The 21,207-nt window shown below is 43.9% G+C and overlaps 3 protein-coding genes across 3 annotated transcripts; all 3 read left to right on the top strand.

Moving 5' to 3' along the window:
- Positions 1 to 1,492: 1,492 nt before the first annotated feature.
- atp6ap1la (ATPase H+ transporting accessory protein 1 like a) lies at positions 1,493 to 7,258 on the top strand. Its single transcript, XM_034533270.1, has 6 exons — positions 1,493 to 1,505; positions 4,310 to 4,392; positions 5,496 to 5,650; positions 5,749 to 5,799; positions 6,021 to 6,258; positions 6,986 to 7,258. The coding sequence occupies exons 1-6, from the start codon at positions 1,493 to 1,495 to the stop codon at positions 7,256 to 7,258; spliced, it is 813 nt and encodes a 270-aa protein (XP_034389161.1).
- Positions 7,259 to 7,527: 269 nt separating this feature from the next.
- pde12 (phosphodiesterase 12) lies at positions 7,528 to 12,242 on the top strand. Its single transcript, XM_034533895.1, has 8 exons — positions 7,528 to 8,330; positions 8,934 to 9,361; positions 9,456 to 9,561; positions 10,025 to 10,169; positions 10,841 to 10,919; positions 11,056 to 11,178; positions 11,324 to 11,529; positions 11,607 to 12,242. Exons 1-8 carry the CDS (start codon positions 7,729 to 7,731, stop codon positions 11,724 to 11,726), a joined length of 1,809 nt encoding a protein of 602 aa, XP_034389786.1. The 5' UTR covers positions 7,528 to 7,728; the 3' UTR covers positions 11,727 to 12,242.
- A 1,087-nt stretch (positions 12,243 to 13,329) lies between these two features.
- On the top strand, positions 13,330 to 18,857 carry gmppb (GDP-mannose pyrophosphorylase B). Its single transcript, XM_034533513.1, has 10 exons — positions 13,330 to 13,439; positions 14,276 to 14,477; positions 14,634 to 14,714; positions 15,232 to 15,280; positions 15,440 to 15,582; positions 15,967 to 16,125; positions 16,317 to 16,395; positions 17,728 to 17,855; positions 17,986 to 18,168; positions 18,276 to 18,857. The coding sequence occupies exons 2-10, from the start codon at positions 14,349 to 14,351 to the stop codon at positions 18,405 to 18,407; spliced, it is 1,083 nt and encodes a 360-aa protein (XP_034389404.1). The 5' UTR covers positions 13,330 to 13,439; positions 14,276 to 14,348; the 3' UTR covers positions 18,408 to 18,857.
- The last annotated feature ends 2,350 nt before the right edge of the window (positions 18,858 to 21,207 follow it).

Genomic DNA, 21,207 nt, shown 5'->3' with positions numbered 1-21,207 from the left:
GGAAATGATCACTCGAATCCAAACGATGACGATTTCTTGAATGCTGTTTATTTTTTATACGGAACAAAGCCGATGACTTCTATTTATATCGATTAGTCAACACGTTTCAGCTTTTCATTATAACATTATTTGATTGCTACATTTTTTTTTTTTTTACCTGCAATCTATGAATTTAGTGTTGTATTTTATATAACCTACGTGAATCATTTGTTTAGCTTTATTCTTAGGTTTGTAGGTTATTTTACATTTTATAGATTTGTGCATTGACTATTTACTGTAGATGCAGAAGCTGTTGTTTAAACGCTGTATTTAAAAATCTTGAAATATCTCTATCAGCTTTTTACAATTTGATGAAGATATATATTGGTGTTCAGTTATATGTGCAGGACATTTTACAGTATAAAAAGAAAGTTGTTGTGTTCTCTGAGGTCAAACTATACACCTGTATGAAACCACGTGTTTCTAAATGTGCATCCTCACTTTTACTGAAGTAAAGGAGCAATACCAAATTCTATAGATACTCTTTTACAAATAAATGTCCTGCATTATTTATTTGTTAGTTAACTGTAAATACAAAAGTATTAGCATTCAAATATACTTATAACAAAAGTAAATGTAACCTGCTCATTATGCTGAATGTCCCATTTCAGAAAAAAGTGTTATGTTATTGAATTATAATGTGTTTATCACTTGTAATTCATTCACAGGTGGAGCTCATTTTAATGACTTTATTGCGGTCATATAGATGCGGTGGAGTAAAAAGTACAATATTTAAAGATTGAGATGTAGTGGAGTACAAGTATAAAATAGCATTACATGGAAGTGTACTTAAATACAGCACTTGAGTAAATACAGTTACATTCCACCACTGGTCCTAGTATCGTTTCCCCTTTATTCTCAATTATCCATCAACACTCTTGCCGAATGTGAAGAAACTGCAAACTAAATGAGTGACAACTCAATGTTTAAAATAAACGTCCTACTTTATAAAAGAGGCAGTGGAATAATACAATACATTGTGAAATGAATGAGAAGCTGCAGCCATGCATGTGTTCCATGTCTCCAAGGCAATCTCCAGTGTATCTTCAACCCTTTGTCCCGTCTGTGCACTCGTCCTTGTGCTGACCTCTAATCTGCTGAAATGAATTTTGACTGAGCTGAAGTGAGAATGAGAAAAAAGAAATGTGGATAAATCAGGGGCGGGGCTCCCTCAACCCCTTGTCTGCCTGCAGCTCTGTCCTGATTGGCTGATCCATCCGTTTGTCAAGGGGAGCTTAAAGACGGTGGGCTGATTAAAGTAGATTACTAAAGAGAGAGACGGAGGGGGTGTGTGGAGGGGTGGAGAGTGTGTGTGTACGTGTGTGTGTGTGTGTGTGTGTGTGCTGGCATCCCACTCTGGTCACCGCAGCGATGGCTTCACCATGGAAACACTGCTGCATCCTCCTCCTCTTCCTCTTCCTCCATCTAAAGTCGTCCGCCGGCCTCGACCGACATGTCGCCGACAGGTAAGCGACACAAAGAGCCAGAGACGTGAGATTCGGTTTTACCTCGATGCTGGTGGACGAGGACCCCTCGTGACGCTCTAATCTTTGACACTTGACACGCGGGCAGCTCACCGATTACTGATGCGGTGCGACCGCGAGCCCAGGACCTAGATTCTGGATTGATTAATGGGTTTATTTATTTAAATTAGCATTTTTTTATTTGGGTCGTTTTGGGGACAGAAAGACAATCTGGAAACCCAACATGTAGCAAAACGGCTACCTCCTATGTTCACACCCAGAAGGAGATGGAGGTTTTACCTGATGAATCCAAATATCCACTCTCTTTTTAGCTCTGTTTTTATTTTTTTATTTTTTATCTGACCTAAATAGAAGCATCCTAAACGGCTCAACGCTCCACTGTGTTCAACAGCTAATCTCTAACTTTGTCATGTCTGCTGCTGAGTTAGAGATGATGCTGCAGGTTTGATGAGATAAACAACAACAATAGAGCTAAAAGAGGGAATATTGTACTAAATCAAATGCAAACCAATATCCCAGTATGCAGTATTATGTCTGACTTTCATGTGTGTGTGTGTGTTCTGTTGCAAACCCGAATCCCCATTTTTATAAACCTTCTCACCATGCCACAACCTTTTATTCACCAGATCTTTCCCAAAACATACACGTTGGACCTGGAATATGCATAATCCAGGCTTTTGCAGAATCATTCAATGTCAGCGTTGTTTGAGGGGAACAACAGAAATGTGTCTCTGTGTGTGTAGAAAGACAGCTGTTGGTAGTTTGTCTTTATTGTGGTGGACAGCTGCTGATTGTGAAAGGAGGGAGAAGCTGCAAAATCTCCTTTTGGATGAGAGCCACCAACATCCTGTGTGTGTGTGTGTGTGTGTGTGTGTGTGTATATGATTATGTAATCAGTGCAACCACACACTCCACAGTCCTGCTCTGACCAAACAAGAGGAGCTAAACCTTTTTTGTGTGGCTGTGAGTGATGGGGGGGGGGGGGGGGGGGGGGGAATTTGTCTATCTGTGCCTCTTGTTTTAAACAAAGCACATTTAAATATCTTTTATGAGCTCATGTTGTATTCGGCACCGAGAGCGTGCACGTGACTCGTTGAGGTCAGACTTTGTATTTTATCAGGCGACATTATTATTATTATTATTATTGAATAGGCGAGGGATCAATAAAGTTTTTAGCTTGTGTTATTACGCAGACTATTGTGACTAAATGGGTTTGGAAAACAATACGCAGGCTTAAATATGAGGGTACAAATGAAGTATTGCAAAAAACATGACGTTTTATTTCACGCCAGGTGCTGTACGACTGTAAAACTTGCAGTTTGCTGTTAAATATTATATTGTATTTTGTGCAGTTTATCTGCTGCAACAGATATATTTTGTAGTAAAACATAATGTCAATATATATATATATATATATATATATATATATATATATATATATTTAGAGGCAATTAAAAAAGTAATGCTGTCAGTCAAATTGATCTTCAACGTGTTTATTATTTATTAAAAATGTTTTTTTTAATTGTAATATGTCTTCTGTTTTATTGGCACATTTTTACCAATAACACCAAATCTCTATATACAAGATCATTTAAGAGTCTAAGGCGTTATTTACACAATATCATCGCATGTGTATTATCAATATTTAATTTTTAAATGTCATGGTGACCGTCAATATTTATCAACGTATATATTGCGACACCCTTTGCTGGCAGCTTAGGGTGCTCAGTTTTTACCTGAGGGGGCACCTTCGGGTGGGCCTTACAATTCTGCTATATAAAACCTGAACTGAAGTATTATTATATATTTGTACTGTTGGTGTTTCTGTGATCGGGGTCACAGCGGGTCACCAGAACAGAACATCTCTGTTCCAGACTGATCACTCTGTCTGGTATCGTAAACACTAATCCACCATCCGCTGACACAATGCATTCTGGGTAGTCCGTTGATTATTTATTAGGATGAGTTAACCTAATGTTATATTATATTTTCTATAATTTTACAAGTAACCATCAATAGTTCTCAAGCTCTAAGCTAATCTTTTATTTGGCTTTTATGAGCCGCTATTCTTCTTTTTTTAATCTCCTATTTCTTGTCAGACGGGCCAACTGTCAAATGACAATGAGTCAGAATCAGATTTTAATTGTGTGCTTGTACATTTCTTTTAAAAATTGCTAATAATTAAATATTAAAATACAATCTAGAATTTTAAAAAACATAAATGAAACAAATCTCACCACTTAATCAGAAGAAGTAATGAAAAATATAAAGATAAGATATTTATATCTTATATTTAAACAATAGCTAAAACACACCATCAGAACTGACAGACATGTAGTGCAAATCATTTATTAAATATGTGACCTGAATAAGAACAAAAAGAAATGCCGATCAATGAAAGAGAATCAAATCAATTAAAACCGGAAGCTGTGTTAACTTAAAAGTGGGAAATGTAAAATTATTGATCCTCCTGATACTTTTGTTCACAGTGCTGCTGTCTCTCCAGACCATGGTGAGTATAGTGTCTGTCTGTCTGCCTGTCTGTCTGCCTGTCTGTCTGTCTGTCTGTCTGTCGTCTGTCTGAAATACAACATTAAAAAAATAATTTTGTCTTGATGAATGAAATGAGCCCCTGAAGCTAAGAATGAATGAAATAGAAACATACAGTAATATAAATGGCTGCTTTGGGCAAAGGTCTTTGTGTTCTGAGCATATTTAATGAAGTATATATTATATGTGATTTAATACATAAAACGAGAGAATTCCTCCTGTTATTGTCCCTCCAGATGAAGAGATGGCCCAGGGTGATGGAGGGATGTGGATGGAGGAGCGTTTGATGTCTGCAAACCAACCGTTCAGACAACTGCAGGTAAAACAGTGTTTTACTGTTAAAAAACAGACCTTTTCCTTTCGTGGTGAAACAATACAGCATCGCAAATCTACTATTCAAAATGTACAGAAGTAGTACATGTGATATGAGGATGAAAAACACACGTTACTTAAGAGGATTTTACAATCATATGAAACTGTAACGTGATAAACAAGTCATTTCTCTTTCCTTCAAGCCTGCTCTTCAGTCTCCAGATGCGTCACGGAGGAAGTTACTTCAGATGCCCGGAGCTGCAGTTCCCTTCCCTCCCCTCAAGGTGGCGATGTCTCCCTATGACTAACAGCCCATTCATTATTTACAGTCATACTTTAGTCCCCTTCCACCAGGTGTTGTCCACTCATACTTTAGTCCCCTTCCACCAGGTGTTGTCCACTCATACTTTAGTCCCCTTCCACCAGGTGTTGTCCACTCATACTTTAGTCCCCTTCCACCAGGTGTTGTCCACTCATACTTTACTCCCCTTCCACCAGGTGTTGTCCACTCATACTTTAGTCCCCTTCCACCAGGTGTTGTCCACTCATACTTTAGTCCCCTTCCACCAGGTGTTGTCCACTCATACTTTAGTCCCCTTCCACCAGGTGTTGTCCACTCATACTTTAGTCCCCTTCCACCAGGTGTTGTCCACTCATACTTTAGTCCCCTTCCACCAGGTGTTGTCCACTCATACTTTACTCCCCTTCCACCAGGTGTTGTCCACTCATACTTTAGTCCCCATCCACCAGGTGTTGTCCACTCATACTTTAGTCCCCTTCCACCAGGTGTTGTCCACTCATACTTTACTCCCCTTCCACCAGGTGTTGTCCACTCATACTTTACTCCCTGTCCACCAGGTGTTGTCCACTCATACTTTACTCCCTGTCCACCAGGTGTTGTCCACTCATACTTTAGTCCCCTTCCACCAGGTGTTGTCCACTCATACTTTAGTCCCCTTCCACCAGGTGTTGTCCACTCATACTTTAGTCCCCTTCCACCAGGTGTTGTCCACTCATACTTTACTCCCCTTCCACCAGGTGTTGTCCACTCATACTTTACTCCCTGTCCACCAGGTGTTGTCCACTCATACTTTACTCCCCGTCCACCAGGTGTTGTCCAATGGGGAGCCGTGTGTCCTCTTCCAGGCCAGGAAGCTGTCTCTCCGCTACGAGAAGCAGAAGCAGCTGGACCTGACGGAGAGAGCCTTTTCTCCTCAGAAACCTGTCGACACCAGTCAGTCTGTCTGCCGCCAGGACAAGGCCACGTACGTACACCTGTCTGTCTGATCGACACAAACCTTTTTAAAGACATTTTTCAGCAGTTACTTATGTCGTTCCAACCTCAATTGTCTGTCTCCACCAGGCTGATCATGAGGTTTGGAGATGTGGAGGATTTAAAAGGCCTGTCCATCAGGTCAGTCATACCATCTTTCTGACACGTAGAAAAAAACACAACGTTGTCAATCAAATGTAAAATGTTGATCGAACTTCTTCTTAATGTTTACATGAAAAAGAGCCCTATAGTTATTTTTGTAAACCACATGGTGCTTTTGGAGGCGTGAAGGTCCACAGCCATGGAAGCACCATCTGAAATATGTACGGTAACATTTGGACTGTCGGTGCCTCATCTGTCAGACTGCAGCTGTCCAACACTTTCTACGAGTCTTCGGACCAGTGGTGGTTCTCGGTGGACAGCGTCTCCCTGCTCTACAACACCTCTGAGGAGGCCGTGTTCAACGCCAGCGACGTGTACGCTCCAGCCTCCTCGTCCTACCACTGCCTCCACGTCAGCAGCCTGCAGCGCTACAGCGCCCTGCTGCTGCCCAGCACCGACCCTGCCCGCCGCTGGACCGTCACCTTCACCAACTTCCAGGTACCTCGTCTGTTTACTTTACACGACCTGCTCAGCACCAAACCGCAGACAGACACACAACATGATGGAGCATTTAGCAGCTAAAGAGACACATAGTATCCTCTGGAGTTGGTGGAGACCAAAAACAGCTGTAAAGGGAGTGAATATTGGACTTACATTCAATGTGGCTCTGTAACATGCTGGATGTATGAATAAGATAAGATAAGATAATCCTTTATTAGTCCCGCAGTGTGGAAATGTACAGGGTTACAGCAGCAAAGGGGTAAAGTGCCCACATGACATAGTGGGATCAAATATAACAAAAGTAAATAAAACAGTAAACAGTCCACGGTAGCTGAATAATATATACAATATACAATATTATGTACACACAGGCAGAACAATATGGCTATTTCCACAAATAAACAACAAGTTCACCATATCAAAAGATGAGGATATATCTTGTTGCAGCTGCCCTCAAGTGGCCAAAGAAAATCAGTTATTGCAGGTTTAAACAAAAATGACTGATGCTCGGGGTAGATTTATTTATTTGTGGAGTTCCTCTTGACACTGACTCAAATAAAAACACCTACATTGAATGGTTGTTTGGATTTTAACTCTTGCTTGAGCACCTCGACTCCAGAGAGGATTTATTTCCCTGTTCACACTGTAAACTTGACTTGTTCTGAACCGTCACGGTGCGAATTTTAATCTTAAATCATCTTCAAAAATGTTTCCTCCTCGTCAGATCCAGGCGTTCAACGTCACCGCCGGTAAATTTTCTCCGGCGAGCGTCTGCGCCACCTTCATGACGCCGGCCATCCTGATGGGCCTCGTCACGTCCCTCATCCTGCTGCTGGTCCTGGCCTACGCGCTGCACATGGTCGTCCACCTGAAACACATCGAGCACGACGACGAACGCAAGGCCGACGAACACAAGGCCGACGTCTACTTCCCCCAGAGCCCCGAACGGCCGGAGCGCTGCTGCCTGGAAGGCGACGCGGAGAAAAACATACTGTAGAGACTTCAAAAAGAGATGCTGACGACTGGGATGGAACGCTTTAAACTCGATGAGATTTCTTTTTAATATATTTTTTTTGTGTTTTTTTTTTTTTTTTTAAATGTCCTTTTTATTGAATTTCTTTTTTTTTAATATATATATATATATATATATATATATATATATATATATAACAAAAAATAATAAAATCTGAATTAAAAATGCATGTTTTGTTGTTTTCTATTGTCGCTGCACACTCCAGTCCGGCAGGTGGCGATAATGCACCTCTTAAACAATAACCACCGAAGAAGAATATGTTTCATAGAAGAAGAAGGAGGCGTCGCAGTGACTTGATGGGAGTATTCACAAGTGTTTATAAATAATAATAATAATAATAACCACCTTTTGTGAACCTCTGTTGACGTCAGTTTAACGACCACCGCTCGTGCGCTCCCCTTCCGGCGTCCTCCTCCGGGCCTCCGGGGACCCTCATGTTTAACCGCTTCCCGGCTGCCCTCGCACTGCTCCCCGGCCGCCGCCTGCTGCTGCTGCTCGCCTCCCCTCGGAGGACTCTGACCGGAGCCCCGCGCCGCCTCCTCGGCAGGATGGAGCCCGCAGCGGTGAGGTGTCTCCCCGGGGAGCCCAAGCTCACCATCTCCTTCCGCCTGGACGGCAGCAACAAGCGCATGCTGCGGGACCAGGACGAGCCTGTGGGCAAGGTCCTGGCCCGGATCTCCAACGGCCTCGCCAAGAGCCAAGGAAAGGCGAAGAAGTCCAAGAAGAAAAAGAAGGGTACGCAGCCGGGCCAGACCACCCCGCAGCAGGAGCCTCCGCCGCCCGCCGTGAAGCTGCGCTTCGACGGGGAGGAGGTGGCCGACACGGTGCCGAACGGCGCGGCGTGGCGTGACGGCGCCGTGCTGCAGGTCGGCGACGTCGCGTACTCGGTGCAGAGGAACGCGCCCACGTTCGTCACCGCGGAGCTGCCGGCCTCCCTGCTGTCCGGGTTCCCCGTGTGCCCCAACCTGGAGGTGGAGTTCGGGAACCTGCAGGACTGCGAGTTCACGTGGTTTAAAGAAAATGCCCCCGACGCGAGGTAATGACCCTGGAACACGTGTTCACGCCCACCTGATGGGCAGACTCTTGTATAATATTATTAGTATAATATTTGTTATTACACACATCAACTTCAATGGCCAATTACACAAGGAATGTCGCTCTTAAATGGCTCTCAATGTTATTTACACACAGTTCCAAGAACAAATATTCGGTAGCACAAATATAGATAAAAAAAATGCATACAACGAGATGAAAACAATCTCCATAATAACTGAATATATTTGGATTTTTGGTTGACCAACGACATGGATATATCTGTACGATATTATCAAAGGGTTTCAGTTGAGCAAATGGCATCGGTGTGTCTTATTTGAGGTCATCTAGAAACCGTGTCTCGTACATTATTATGAGTTATTTCTTACACTGTAAAATGTCCTAACGTTCACTTGAGTTTATTAAGTGGATGTGAGTCACTTAATAAACTCAAGTGAACTTAAGAGATACTTATTTGCTTGCGTTGTGTTTTTTAAATATGGAAGCATCTGCCAGGTCATGTTTACACTAACGTGGGTCAGGTCAGTTTGACAAAGAGATACATTTGGGTACAACGATAAGTAATTCTTCTCTTTTCTTATCGAAGTCCCGAAGCTGCCGAAGGACCTCCATCTCAGGACGCCGGTTGGACTGAGGTGGGACGCCGCAGAGTCCACGTCCCGTCCAATCACGACATCGGCTTCAGGCTCAAACTGCGCTGCACGCCGAAAGACGGGGGACGCGGCGGCGCGCCCAAGGAGCTGGTCTCTGCCGGGGCCGTGGAGGCTGGACCGGGCGTGTGCACGTTCGACAACCGGCACGCGTACACGCTCAAAGAGGCGGAGTGGCCGGCGGTCAGGGTGGTGACGTACAACATCCTGGCCGACGTCTACGCCCAGACGGAGCTCTCCAAGACGGTGCTCTACCCGTACTGCGCCCCGTACGCCCTGCAGCTGGACTACAGGCAGAACCTGATCAAGAAGGAGCTGGCCGGGTACAACGCCGACATCATCTGTCTGCAGGAGGTTGACAAGGGTGACTATTATAAACGCCTAAGTGTGTCTCCTTATTTCCTATGCAGACCGGTCATCGTGTTTTTGACTCTCTTGGTGTCCTCTGGACTCTTTAGGGGTGTTCGTGGACAGTCTGACTCCGGCTCTGGATGCCTTCGGCCTGGAAGGTGTTTTCAGGATTAAAGAGAAGCAGCACGAAGGACCGGCCACTTTCTATCGCAGGTCAGCTCTGCCTGAAGCCAGTAGTACATAGTACACATAGTACATAGTACACATAGTACATGGTACACATAGTACATGGTACACATAGTACATAGTAATACACAAACTGTGGATGTTAAACCTTCAAATGAAATGCAGCTGGTGGCTGTTTGATGCGGTAAATTCATTTATTGTTCCTTCTGCTCCTCAATGAACTGGACTTTCAGCTGCAGGTTCAAGGTGGTGTTGTTTTTAGGTTTCCTCCTGCAGGTGTTTCACTGGTGTCATAGTTACTGATCAGCTCCCCCTGGTGGAGACTCCACTGCCTGACAGTCGAGGTCGGGTTGTGGTTTGATCAGAACTACTTCAGTGTATAGTTTTTTTTTTTAGGATGTATTGTAACCACAGTATTTAGTTGATTTATTAAAACATTTTAAATCCAGGGTTAAGTTGGGTATTTATAAAATCCTTCTGTCTCTCTTAGGTCGAGGTTTAAGCTGCTGAGTCGTCATGACATCGTGCTGAGCGAGGCGCTGACCTCTGACCCCATCCATTCCACGCTGCTGGAGAAGGTTTCTGCTAACCGCGCTCTGAAGGGCAAGATGCTGCGGAGGTCCACCGTCCTGCAGGTGCTGCTGCTCACTGGGAAGAACACGAGGACCTTGTGTTAATGTTAATAATTTACTAAATGAACATCGTGCTGTATTGAAGAAGACTTGAAACTAGAGATTGAGACCAAAAACTCATGTTTACAATGTTTACTGAGGGAATAAATCAAGAGAAGTAGAGTCATTTATATAGACTTCTATACAACCAGAGGAGTCGCCCCCTGGTGGTCAGGAGAGAGAATGCAGCTTTAACACATGAAGCATAGACTTCTATACAACCAGAGGAGTCGCCCCCTGGTGGTCAGTGGAGAGAATGCAGCTTTAACACATGAAGCATAGACTTCTATACAACCAGAGGAGTCGCCCCCTGGTGGTCAGTAGAGAGAATGCAGCTTTAACACATGAAGCATAGTATTCTATACAACCAGATGAGTCGCCCCCTGGTGGTCAGTGGAGAGAATGCAGCTTTAACACATGAAGCATAGACTTCTATACAACCAGAGGAGTCGCCCCCTGGTGGTCAGTGGAGAGAATGCAGCTTTAACACATGAAGCATAGACTTCTATACAACCAGAGGAGTCGCCCCCTGGTGGTCAGTAGAGAGAATGCAGCTTTAACACATGAAGCATAGACTTCTATACAACCAGACTTATTTTTGCAACCAGAGTTGTGACACGTGTGTTTCTCTGCAGGTCAGTGTGCTTGAGGACCTTCATAAACCAGGCAGGCAGGTCTGTGTGGCCAACACTCACCTGTACTGGCACCCGAAAGGTAGCGCGACTCATTCCTCTGTATGAACACACCCGAGTCTCTGATGTCAGAGAGCAGAGTGACGACTTGTCCCCTTTTTAATCTGCGGAAAAAGGAACAAATGTCTAAATAACTGAATCAATCTCCTTTTTTGAAGGAGGGAATCTTCGTTTGGTCCAGATGGGCGTGGCCATGCAACACCTGAGTCATGTGATCAGCGAGGTCACGCCTGGAGCCCCTCTGGTCTTTTGCGGTGACTTCAACTCCTCCCCTCACTCAGGTAACCCAAAGGCGAGGCCGCCAGCCTCCAACCCGGTATTCACTTTGTCTTTCGTTGGCTTCGGTTGAGGCTCGTGTGACCCGTGACTCATCCTGTGTTTGAAAGCACGTGAGTCACGTGTTCATCCTCCTCTTCCTGCCTGCAGGTGTGTTCCAGCTGCTCAGTGAGACGGAGGTTCCTCTGCAACACGAGGACTGGAGCAGCTCCGGTCCGGAGGAGTCCTGCAGCATGGAGCTGCGCTCTGGTTTCCCCCCTCTGCTGAGCGCCTGCAGCCAGCCGGCCTACACCAACTACGTGGGAGGATTCCACGGCTGCCTGGACTACATCTTCATACAGCCGGACAGCATGCAGGTACTGTCACTGGTACTGATGCTGCTAGTACTGGTGTGTATATCATTATTTAATAAATCATTGTATGTTTGTTGCAGGTGGAGCAAGTGATTCCTCTGCCCAGCCACCAGGAGGTCACCACCCACGAGGCTCTGCCCAGCGTCGCTCATCCCTCAGATCACATCGCCCTGATCTGTGACCTGCGCTGGAACCCGTGACCTCTGACCTTTTTAAACCTCAAACCTCGTCACCCGTTGCTCATTCAAATATAGCCTGACTTTGGATTTTCTTTCTACTTGAATGAAGTTGGAGCATGAAAACCTGCAGGTTGTAATCACAAAATGACATTAACTGTTGTGATGAAGTCCATATTGTATTATTTACAGTACAATAATTAGGGACTTCTAATCACTGATATTCAGTGTTGGGGTTGTTATTGGAAAAGAAGAGATGAATTGCAAATAATTGTTTGTCTTGAAAGTAATCCTTATTTGTGTGTTACTCCTGACTCAAGAGTACTGCATCATTTTAGGTTTATAATTGGACTCCCTCTAAAACTTTTGTTAAAACACATTTTAGTTCATATTGACTTTTACTGGCTTAAACACCCAGTTGAGATAAATAAATACAGATTTACATTTTAATAAAGATATTTATTATTACTATTGTTTGGCCAAACAACATGACCAGTGGTTCTTTTTAAGTTTTTAATAAATTGATAAAGTTTGAGTCTACTTCTTGAATCGGCGCTCTGTGTTCATTTTTATTCAGCAGCACTTTGGGTGAACATCTCTATGAATATGGCAACTAACAAGCTTTAATTGTGTGTGACTGTGTCAATTTAAAAGTTAAATATGTCTAAAGTCAAAATCGAAATGTTTACTAAGTTTAATTATCATAGACCAAAACGAATAAATACTTTATAAATAAAGATTTTTCAAGCAGATCTGAAAGTAGGTAAACAAGCTGTCAGCTGTCACATGTAAATGCAGTGAGTCCGCCTTCCATCGCCACGCTGTTTTTCTCTGATTGGTCAGAAGTCATGAAGAGGCGGGGCCGAAGTGTTTGGGACATACCATTGTGTCGTGCGTAAAGGGGTGTGCAGACACGTTTAAGTGGGAGAGCTATCTAGATTTTGCCTTTTTTTTTTTTTTAATCAATAGACAATAATTAAATAAATATAAAACGTTTCTAAAGTTCGTTTTGTATGATGGAAGAAGATTCTCTTGTTTCATTTAAGGCTCCGGTTCATTTAGACACCCCCGTGACAGTGACAGCGCCGTGAGGCAGACAGTCAAGTTTGCCAGCGTTAGCTCGGCAGACCGGAAACCGTGTGATTTGGCCTATAAAATAAAAGGCGTAATCACTTTTAAAATAAAATTCGTACGATTAAAGTTTCAAAGTTGTATTTATGTATACAGTATACATGTGTATATATATATATATATATATATATATATATATATATATATATATGTACATGTAAGTGTGTGTGCATATGGCATATAAAAGAAAAGGAAATGATTGCCTGTAAAGATCGGAACTTCGTCTTGTATTTGTTGCTGCTATTGTATTGTAAACTTAACATTGTATTTAAGAGGTGGACATATTTCCACGTTTTTTTTCTCCTTTGGCTAATTAAAATTGTATTTCATTGCAATTATATATTACTGCGTTTATTTGTATTTTCTAGCAATGGGTACCAACTTCCCAAATATTTTGTCCAAGCCAAAATAACTCCCTCAATCGACGAGTGCTTTTATTGTGAAATCGTTGACCGGATGTGTGCCGCGTCCCGCCGTCTCGCTTGACGCTCACCCGCTCCGACAGGAAGCGAAACAAGGGAATCCGGATTTGAACGATCTTACGTGTCATTCCCGGAGTTTCAGTCATTCACGAGTCGCCCGGAGACTTCTGCTGAACAGAACCACGTAAGTAGCTTCCTCCATCTTCGCTCTCCTTCACGCAGACCGACAGACAGGCTGGCTGGCTGGCTGTCTGTCGTTAAAAGCCGTAAATCAGTGAATGGTCTGACGTCATCTGAACGAAGCTAACAGGGGTTAGCTACAATCTGTGGAAGTTCATGTGTGTGAGGAAACGTGTGTGTTTTAACTCATAATTACAGTTTATTAATAGATTAGGATGGCCATGTATTTACTTCAGCTGCTTTACTAAGTGGTGTATCTCCTTTTATGTTGTTTTGTTATTGTACTGAAACTGAAAGATTCCTTAAAGTTTGAATAATTAATGTGGTCTGGTTCATGAGGGGGGGTCACGTGTCTAGTTTAGACTTCTTTACAATTCTGCTCTGAGAAATAAGCACTTTTTTTTTTTTTAGTTCAACAAAGAATACACTTCTAAATTTGAGGATGTGTTGCTTAATGTGACTGTAAATGTGTCATCTTAAACTACAACAACACTTCCTGAAGCGTTAAAAGAACAATAATCATCAGATTTATGAACAATGTCGACAGTTGTAAGTTGTTACTTAACTAGACGGAGGAGGAATCTGGTTGGACGAGTTTTACAACATGCTAAATCTATTGTTTATCTATCTGATGCCAAAATATGAACCTTTTTCTTTATTGCTCTGATGGTTTACAGATCAAATAATATTTAAAAGAATATACATTTCCAGTTTCAGCCGTGCCACAAACTCAGTGATAATGATCTCGGGGGGCAAACACGGATCTGTTGAGCAACACTGACCCTCTCGACCTTTTTCCTGTCACACTTTGTGTCACGTTGTCTCTTCTCTCCCGTTCAGAACGCGTCTTCGTCGTCGTCTCTCCACCGATGAGCTGTGAGTAACCCTGGTAACGGTTGCTAACGCCACAAGCATGAAGGCTCTGATCCTGGTCGGGGGTTACGGGACCCGGCTGCGGCCGCTCACGCTGAGCGTCCCCAAACCGCTGGTGGACTTCTGCAACAAACCCATCCTGCTGCACCAGGTGGAGGCGCTGGTCAAGGTACGGAGACGGGGGATGGATGAGGGATTGGGGCGCGGGGGGGGGGGGGGGGGTTCATGTGAGGCCCTGCTGTCACGCTACTGCTGAGGTTTGTTTTTGAGATTATTGAAAGTGGCATGTGGCTCTCTCTTTGTGTGTGTGTGTGTGTGTGTGCAGGCCGGCGTGGACCATGTGATTCTGGCGGTGAGCTACATGTCCGATCTGCTGGAAATAGAGATGAGAGTCCAGGAGGAGAGGGTGCGTACCACTCACATCTCACACCGGAGAGGAATTAAGAAGAGAAGTGGCCTTCATCCATTAACTTCTTCCACAAATTCTCAATGGGGTCGAGTTGTCTTTGTCTGCACGCTGAATCCAATGCGGCTTTTATTTAGTGGAAGTGAAGGTTCGATGACCGGTTACATCCCCGTGAAAAATTATGTAATCACTCCCCTCCACCCCGTTTATTTTGAAGGCCAGAGGGAAGCCGCATTGTTACCATAAACACATCCTTACTGAGTTTTCACAGTTTGTTTTTATCCATTTTCTTTTAACCATTTTTGATATAAAACGTTCTAATAAAATCTAACCGGCAAGACATAATTTGTAACACAATTGAATCTTAAGTCAAAGTCTATCATGATGCAAAGAAAAGGTCAATTAGTTTCTTGATAGTGATTTAGATTTTTATTGATATCTTCTTTATGAACAGTCAGAACTTTGAGGAGGCGTCGTTGTTCCTTTTTTACTGAATGTTTCCCTATTTTCTCTTCAGCTTGGGATTCGTATCTCTCTGTCTCACGAGAAGGAGCCTCTGGGAACCGGTGAGTTTCTCTTCCCTCCAGACAGGAAACTGTCTCCGCACCACAACACGGGACATTTAAAAAGTATCCCAGCGATGGAAATTGTGAGAGTCCGGAATAACTATGTGTACCGTTTTGACATGATTAATAAATGTGTGCGTTTTGTGTGTTTGTGTGCAGCGGGCCCTCTGGCGCTGGCTCGAGAGCTGCTGAAGGTCGACAACGAGCCGTTCTTCGTTCTCAACTCGGACGTCATCTGCGATTTCCCGTTCAAAGACCTGCTGCAGTTTCACCACAACCACGGCAAAGAGGGGACCATCGTGGTGAGCTTCTACCGCCATCTAGTGGATCGAGTCGGTACTGGACATTTGTTCTGGGAACTGAAGAGAAAACATTTAGGTTCTGCGATATAAAACGATGCAGGAGAACTCATTTGTTGACTTAATGTCAGCACATTTGAATACAGCTTTTGGTTGATGTTTACTTTTTTTAGATTAACGTGTGTGTGTGTGTGTGTGTGTGTGTGTGTGTGTGTGTGTGTGTGTGTGTGTGTGTGTGTGTGTGTGTGTGTGTGTGTGTGTGTGTGTGTGTGTGTGTGTGTGTGTGTGTGTGTGTGTGTGTGTGTGTGTGTGTGTGTGTGTGTGTGTGTGTGTGTGTGTGTGTGTGTGTGTGTGTGTGTGTGTGTGTGTGTGTGTGTGTGTGTGTAGGTAACGCGGGTGGAGGAGCCCTCTAAATACGGCGTGGTGGTGTTTGAGGCCGACAGCGGCAGAATCCACCGCTTTGTCGAGAAGCCGCAGGTCTTCGTCTCCAACAAGATCAACGCCGGCATTTACATCTTCAATCCCAGCATGCTCAGCAGGATCCAGGTGACTTGTGACACACACACACACACACACACACACAAACATTTGTGGTGAAATAACGAGCAAATGTATGAAGTTTTGCCATTTAAAGGCGCTCTTTGATGCTGATATGCTGTACTGGCATTTAATTGTGTGTGTGCGTGTGCGTTTGTGTTTGTGTGTGTGTGTGTGTGTGTGTGTGTGTGTGTGTGTAGCTGAGACCGACATCCATAGAAAAAGAGATATTTCCTGTCATGGCAGAGGAGGGCCAGCTGTACACCATGGAGCTACAAGGTAACTATACTACTACCTGCACTACAAATCTATAATACACACATTTATTTTATTTATGGCTGCAACTAACACACATTTTCATTATTGGTTATTCAGTTATTTATTAAAAAAAAAATAGATTAATTGTCTCATTTATAAAATGTCAGAAGGTGTTAGTGAAGGTGGCCACCTCAATGGGGGTCGATCTATTCAATTAAATTCTATATTTATACACCGTATACGTTATATTCTGGAATTTAAATTTTAAAAGTTTTGACCAATTTGTTGAAATTTTTTTTTGAAATTACACTTTAATTGTAATTTCTGTCAATTTTAGAAGAGTTGCTTGTGTACAATTTTATTTTTGTGTCTTTTATTTATTTATTTAGCATTTATTGTTCAGTTATTTTAACTTTATCCAAAAATATGGACGATACAGATGTTATATAAGATGATGCAGAGTTTATAAAGAAGGAAAAAAAAATACTTACGGCAATAATTCTGTATACCTATACAGTATATATTTACATATACACATATGACTATATATATATATATATATATATATATATATATATATATATGAATACATATACAGTATATATTTGCATATACATCCTGTATACTAGTACCCTGTTCCCTCTCTACGAAGTCGCACCTTCTTTTTAACCCAGAAACATTTATTTATTCATCTTTTCCTTTTTAATTGATCTGTTATCGTCAAATCGCTATGGCAACGTGATGAATGTGCTGTGGGAGGCTCTGCCAGACGTAAGTGTCACGTAGTTCTGGAGGCGGAAAACGTTTTAGAGAAGCACCGAAAGAGAAACGCACTGAAACCCGATGAAGACGCTTTCTAGACGGTTTATTCGTGACCCTCAACAGGCTGGACTCTGGTTTCCATGGAGATAATGAGCAGATCAAAAGAGGGAATCTGGACCCGGTGCTTCTCTAAATCCTCGTCCCTCAGCTGAAGCAGCTCCCCGGCTTCTTGTGTAGATTAGATGGAAAATTGATGGATGTATTTCTGCTTTTACTTTTGTGTTTTTGCTGGCTCGTCGTTTTTATAGTTTGAGCTCATTATCCACATATTTCTTTAATCACATGTTCCAAAGTACACCCCGAGGATTTAGAGTTTCCTTCAGAGAGAGATCATTGTTCCTCAAAGCAGCTGTGAGCCGGAAACACAATAAAAACTCAAATAAGATGTTTAAAGACGTTTCTAACTGCTTTGTTGTTGTTGTTGTTGTTGTTGTTGTGGTGGTGGAAGCTCCTGCTTTCGTGTCCTTGAACTCACCGTCTGTCTCTCCGCTCGCTGTTTGTTTGTTTGTTTATTTGTTTGTTTGTCTGCAGGCTTCTGGATGGACATCGGTCAGCCCAAAGACTTCCTGACGGGGATGTGCATGTACCTCCAGTCGCTGCGGCAACACGCTCCCGAGAGGCTGCGCACGGGGCCCGGTTTCCTCGGCAACGTCCTGGTGGTGAGTCCGGCTGCGTGTCAAATAAGAGCCCTGGCGGCGGGTGGGGTGGTCCTGGTCCCTCCCAGATCCTAAACCCTCCCCCCCCCCCCCCCCCCCCCCCCCCACTCGCTTCCCCCTCTCCCTCCCGCAGGACCCGACGGCGCAGATCGGGGAGAACTGCACCGTCGGCCCGAACGTCACCATCGGCGCCGGCGTGGTGGTGGAGGACGGCGTGAGGATAAAGCGCTGCACGGTGATGAAGGGCGCGCGGGTCCGATCGCACTCCTGGCTGGAGAGCTGCATCGTGGGGTGGAGCTCCTCCGTGGGCCAGTGGGTGAGTGAATGGAGCCGCTTTTCACGCCACGCAGCAGCCTGGTTTCCTTTTTCCTCTCGTCTCCATTTTCCATTTCCTTGACCTCTGGGCCGATCTGTCGCCGTCAGGTGCGGATGGAGAACGTGACGGTGCTCGGCGAGGACGTGATCGTGAACGACGAGCTCTACCTGAACGGCGCCAACGTCCTGCCTCACAAATCCATCAACGAGTCGGTCCCAGAGCCGCGGATCATCATGTAGCGGCATCATGTAGCGGCGGAGCTACATATATACAGACTCGAATAAACACCCAAACTGTGCCAGAGCGGAGAGGCGAAGCAGACGGGTGGAGGAGAGAGGGGATGAGAATGAGAGAAGGGTTGTTTTTTTTGTTTTGTTTTTTATTCAATTTGGACTCGTTTTTTTTTTTAGCCCAGCTAAGCTGCAGCATCCATCAATCAATCAGAAACGATGACGTGAGGTTTACATTTGTTTAAACTTCTGTCGGAGCTGCAGGTAAAAACATAAAAAACGCTAATGTGCAGAACGTGGTGGAAGGTAAAATATATTGAGAGGTGAAGTCCCGCCCCTTCCGATTGACCACCGTGGGACCTTTTTTATTTTTTACCCTATAAGGGGAAAAAACAACTTGCACAACGAGAGACAAACATGACGTGTAAATAATGGCACAATTACAGCGGGATCAAAAGATTTTTTTTGTCTCGCCGTTGACTGCCGTACATAAGTCTCCTGACACCGGAAGGGGGCGTGACTTAGCCTCTCTGTGTAGGGGAGGGGGGGTGGCTGGCTGTCGATCACATGGGGGCGGGGCCGATGGAGAGCCTTATGAACGCTGCCGTTATGACTCACGATGCATTTATACGTTTCATAGACGGCGACGGAAGCTGAAGGATCGCACTCTTCTGGTCGGGGCCGGCGCTGAGATTCAACTTAAATGCAGGATAAACGTTAGCTAGTTTAATTAATTTAATTAATTCATACATAATTCTTCGGCTGCTTGGGGGGGGGGGGGGGCAGCAGAACAAGCCGTACACTTTAATTAACTTAAATTTGCAGTAGTTTCCAGCAGATGAATGTTAGTTGATCAGTTTCCATGTGAAGATAATAATTAGTGCATCTTTAATCGGTTATAGATCCGGCGTCTCCGGTTGGTTTCTGTTCTTTTTTTTTTTTCATCATGAAAGCCGCTTCAATGCCGAGCTGTTTACTGCTCTTTAAAGAGAACAACACGTCGCTGTGTTTTTTGTTTTTTTTAATAACTTGCTGCATCTGAGATATTCTACTTCCTATTTTCATTTATGTTTTTAAAAGTGTTTTCTTTAAGAGCACCTAAAAGACGTCTTTTTGCTGACCTCTAGTGGTCAATGACGTGCAGGCGTACTGCGGGTCACTGTGACATCACTAGTGGGCGTGGCCACAGGTGTGAAACACAGACGACGAGGTGAATTAATTTGTTTCTGTTTAATTCTTATGTTGCTCTAAGTTTGGGGATGAAAGATGGAAAGACGACTTTTTGATCGTTCTTCATCACAAGTGGGGCTAACAAATGTAAAAGTGAAGTCAATGGGCCTAAATCTGTACGGTGGCCTTTTGAGGACATTTCAGACTCCGTTACGAGTTGTGCTGCAGCTTCTGATCACTCTTCTGAGGGGACGGAGAGCAACGATCACAATCAAAGAGGATTCTGGGAGTGGACGAAGCTCCTTGAACTGTGTGAATAACATTTTAACGTTCAACAGACACCCGATGGTCTAATAGAGTGTCGACGCTAAGGACTGACCTCTGACCAGATTGCAGCGGCGCCACGTTGTTGTTTAGTGACGAACAGTATTTACAACATGTTGACACTTTGTGTCTGAACGAATGAAGTTAACTCTTGTTTTTTTTAAAAGAGAATAATAATATAATCTAATGATCAAATTCACACGTGGCCTCGTCTCTTCTTTCGTGGTCTCGGTGTCACTTCCCCTCTTTGTCCACACGAGGCGCCGTTTACTGGTTGAGGTTATGAAAACGGTTGTATGACGTCATCTCTGATGTCGTCATAGTGACGACTTGAGTATTAAACCTTTGTTATATTGAATATGAAGCACAGATGCTTGTTATCTAAAAATTGGATGATAAATTCTGATAGAATTATAGATATATATATATATATATATGTGTGTGTGTGTGTGTATGTGTATATATATATATATATATATATATATCCCCTTCTAGTAGAGACAATAAAAGTAAGTACACGTCATCATAGGATAAGACTTAGATCCCGATCATGAGGAAACAATAGAGATAAAAATAAACAAGTTAAATGATATGTCTGATATATAATCTCTGGATCGTGTGTTAAATGATTTCTCTTGATGAGAAATGAGCTGCTGCACTGACACCTCAACTTAAATAGTCTGCACCCGTCTCCCTGCAGAACTCCAGGTAAGCCGTCCCTATGACCCTTGACCCTTGACCTCAGACCGAGGCTCTCGCCATTAGCACCCGGAAAACGGTCTCTGTCGACATGTTGAGAACCGCTGAGAGAGAACGACGTGCTCCTGATGTCGGTCCTGGCACCTTTAAATGTTTACCGAGGTAATAAATCCAGTGAGAAGTCCATTTCTCATAGGCTGCAACCAGAGGAGTCGCCCCCTGGTGGACAATGTTCAGACACTTCAGCGTTGGCTTCCCTGTTGCTGCCTGATGACCGGCTGCCTGATGACCGGCCACCTGGCTGCGAGCCGTCTGGCTTTGGTTGACCCCCGAGTGTCCGGCTCTGTTGAGAACCTTCTGGCCTGGTCTCTTAATCCCTGTTGGTCCTGCCCGGCTCCGCCCGGCTTCGCCTGGATCATTTGTTCCTCTTTTAGACCGGCCTGGCCCCGTGAGGTCCCTTTGGTCCAGCGGGCTCTGGTTCACCTCTACGTTCGGCCTGGCCGTGTCCAACACCACTCTGGTTGGCCCACTTTGGACCCACTCGACTTCTCCTGAGCTTCACACTAGAAAAAAAAAGCACAAAAAAAAGAAGCTGCAGAACGACAGAAGGAGGAGG

Source organism: Cyclopterus lumpus, chromosome 5 (assembly GCF_009769545.1).
Source record: "Cyclopterus lumpus isolate fCycLum1 chromosome 5, fCycLum1.pri, whole genome shotgun sequence".
In the NCBI taxonomy this organism is placed as follows: domain Eukaryota; kingdom Metazoa; phylum Chordata; class Actinopteri; order Perciformes; family Cyclopteridae; genus Cyclopterus; species Cyclopterus lumpus.
The sequence above is the reverse complement of the archived record's forward strand: the minus strand, read 5'-3'. Positions and strand labels throughout refer to the sequence as shown.

What these genes read in the sequence shown, in the direction of transcription:
- pde12 (XM_034533895.1), top strand. Translation starts at nt 7,729, where the DNA reads ATGTTTAACCGCTTCCCGGCTGCCCTCGCACTGCTCCCCGGCCGCCGC. An exon ending in TCTGCAGGAGGTTGACAAGG is followed by an intron (nt 9,362 to 9,455) that starts GTGACTATTATA and finishes TGGACTCTTTAG; the next exon opens with GGGTGTTCGTGGACAGTCTG. An exon ending in GGAGGTCCACCGTCCTGCAG is followed by an intron (nt 10,170 to 10,840) that starts GTGCTGCTGCTC and finishes GTTTCTCTGCAG; the next exon opens with GTCAGTGTGCTTGAGGACCT.
- gmppb (XM_034533513.1), top strand. Translation starts at nt 14,349, where the DNA reads ATGAAGGCTCTGATCCTGGTCGGGGGTTACGGGACCCGGCTGCGGCCG. An exon ending in GTACACCATGGAGCTACAAG is followed by an intron (nt 16,396 to 17,727) that starts GTAACTATACTA and finishes GTTTGTCTGCAG; the next exon opens with GCTTCTGGATGGACATCGGT. An exon ending in TCCTCGGCAACGTCCTGGTG is followed by an intron (nt 17,856 to 17,985) that starts GTGAGTCCGGCT and finishes TCCCTCCCGCAG; the next exon opens with GACCCGACGGCGCAGATCGG.
- atp6ap1la (XM_034533270.1), top strand. An exon ending in AACCGTTCAGACAACTGCAG is followed by an intron (nt 4,393 to 5,495) that starts GTAAAACAGTGT and finishes CCCGTCCACCAG; the next exon opens with GTGTTGTCCAATGGGGAGCC. An exon ending in TTAAAAGGCCTGTCCATCAG is followed by an intron (nt 5,800 to 6,020) that starts GTCAGTCATACC and finishes CTCATCTGTCAG; the next exon opens with ACTGCAGCTGTCCAACACTT.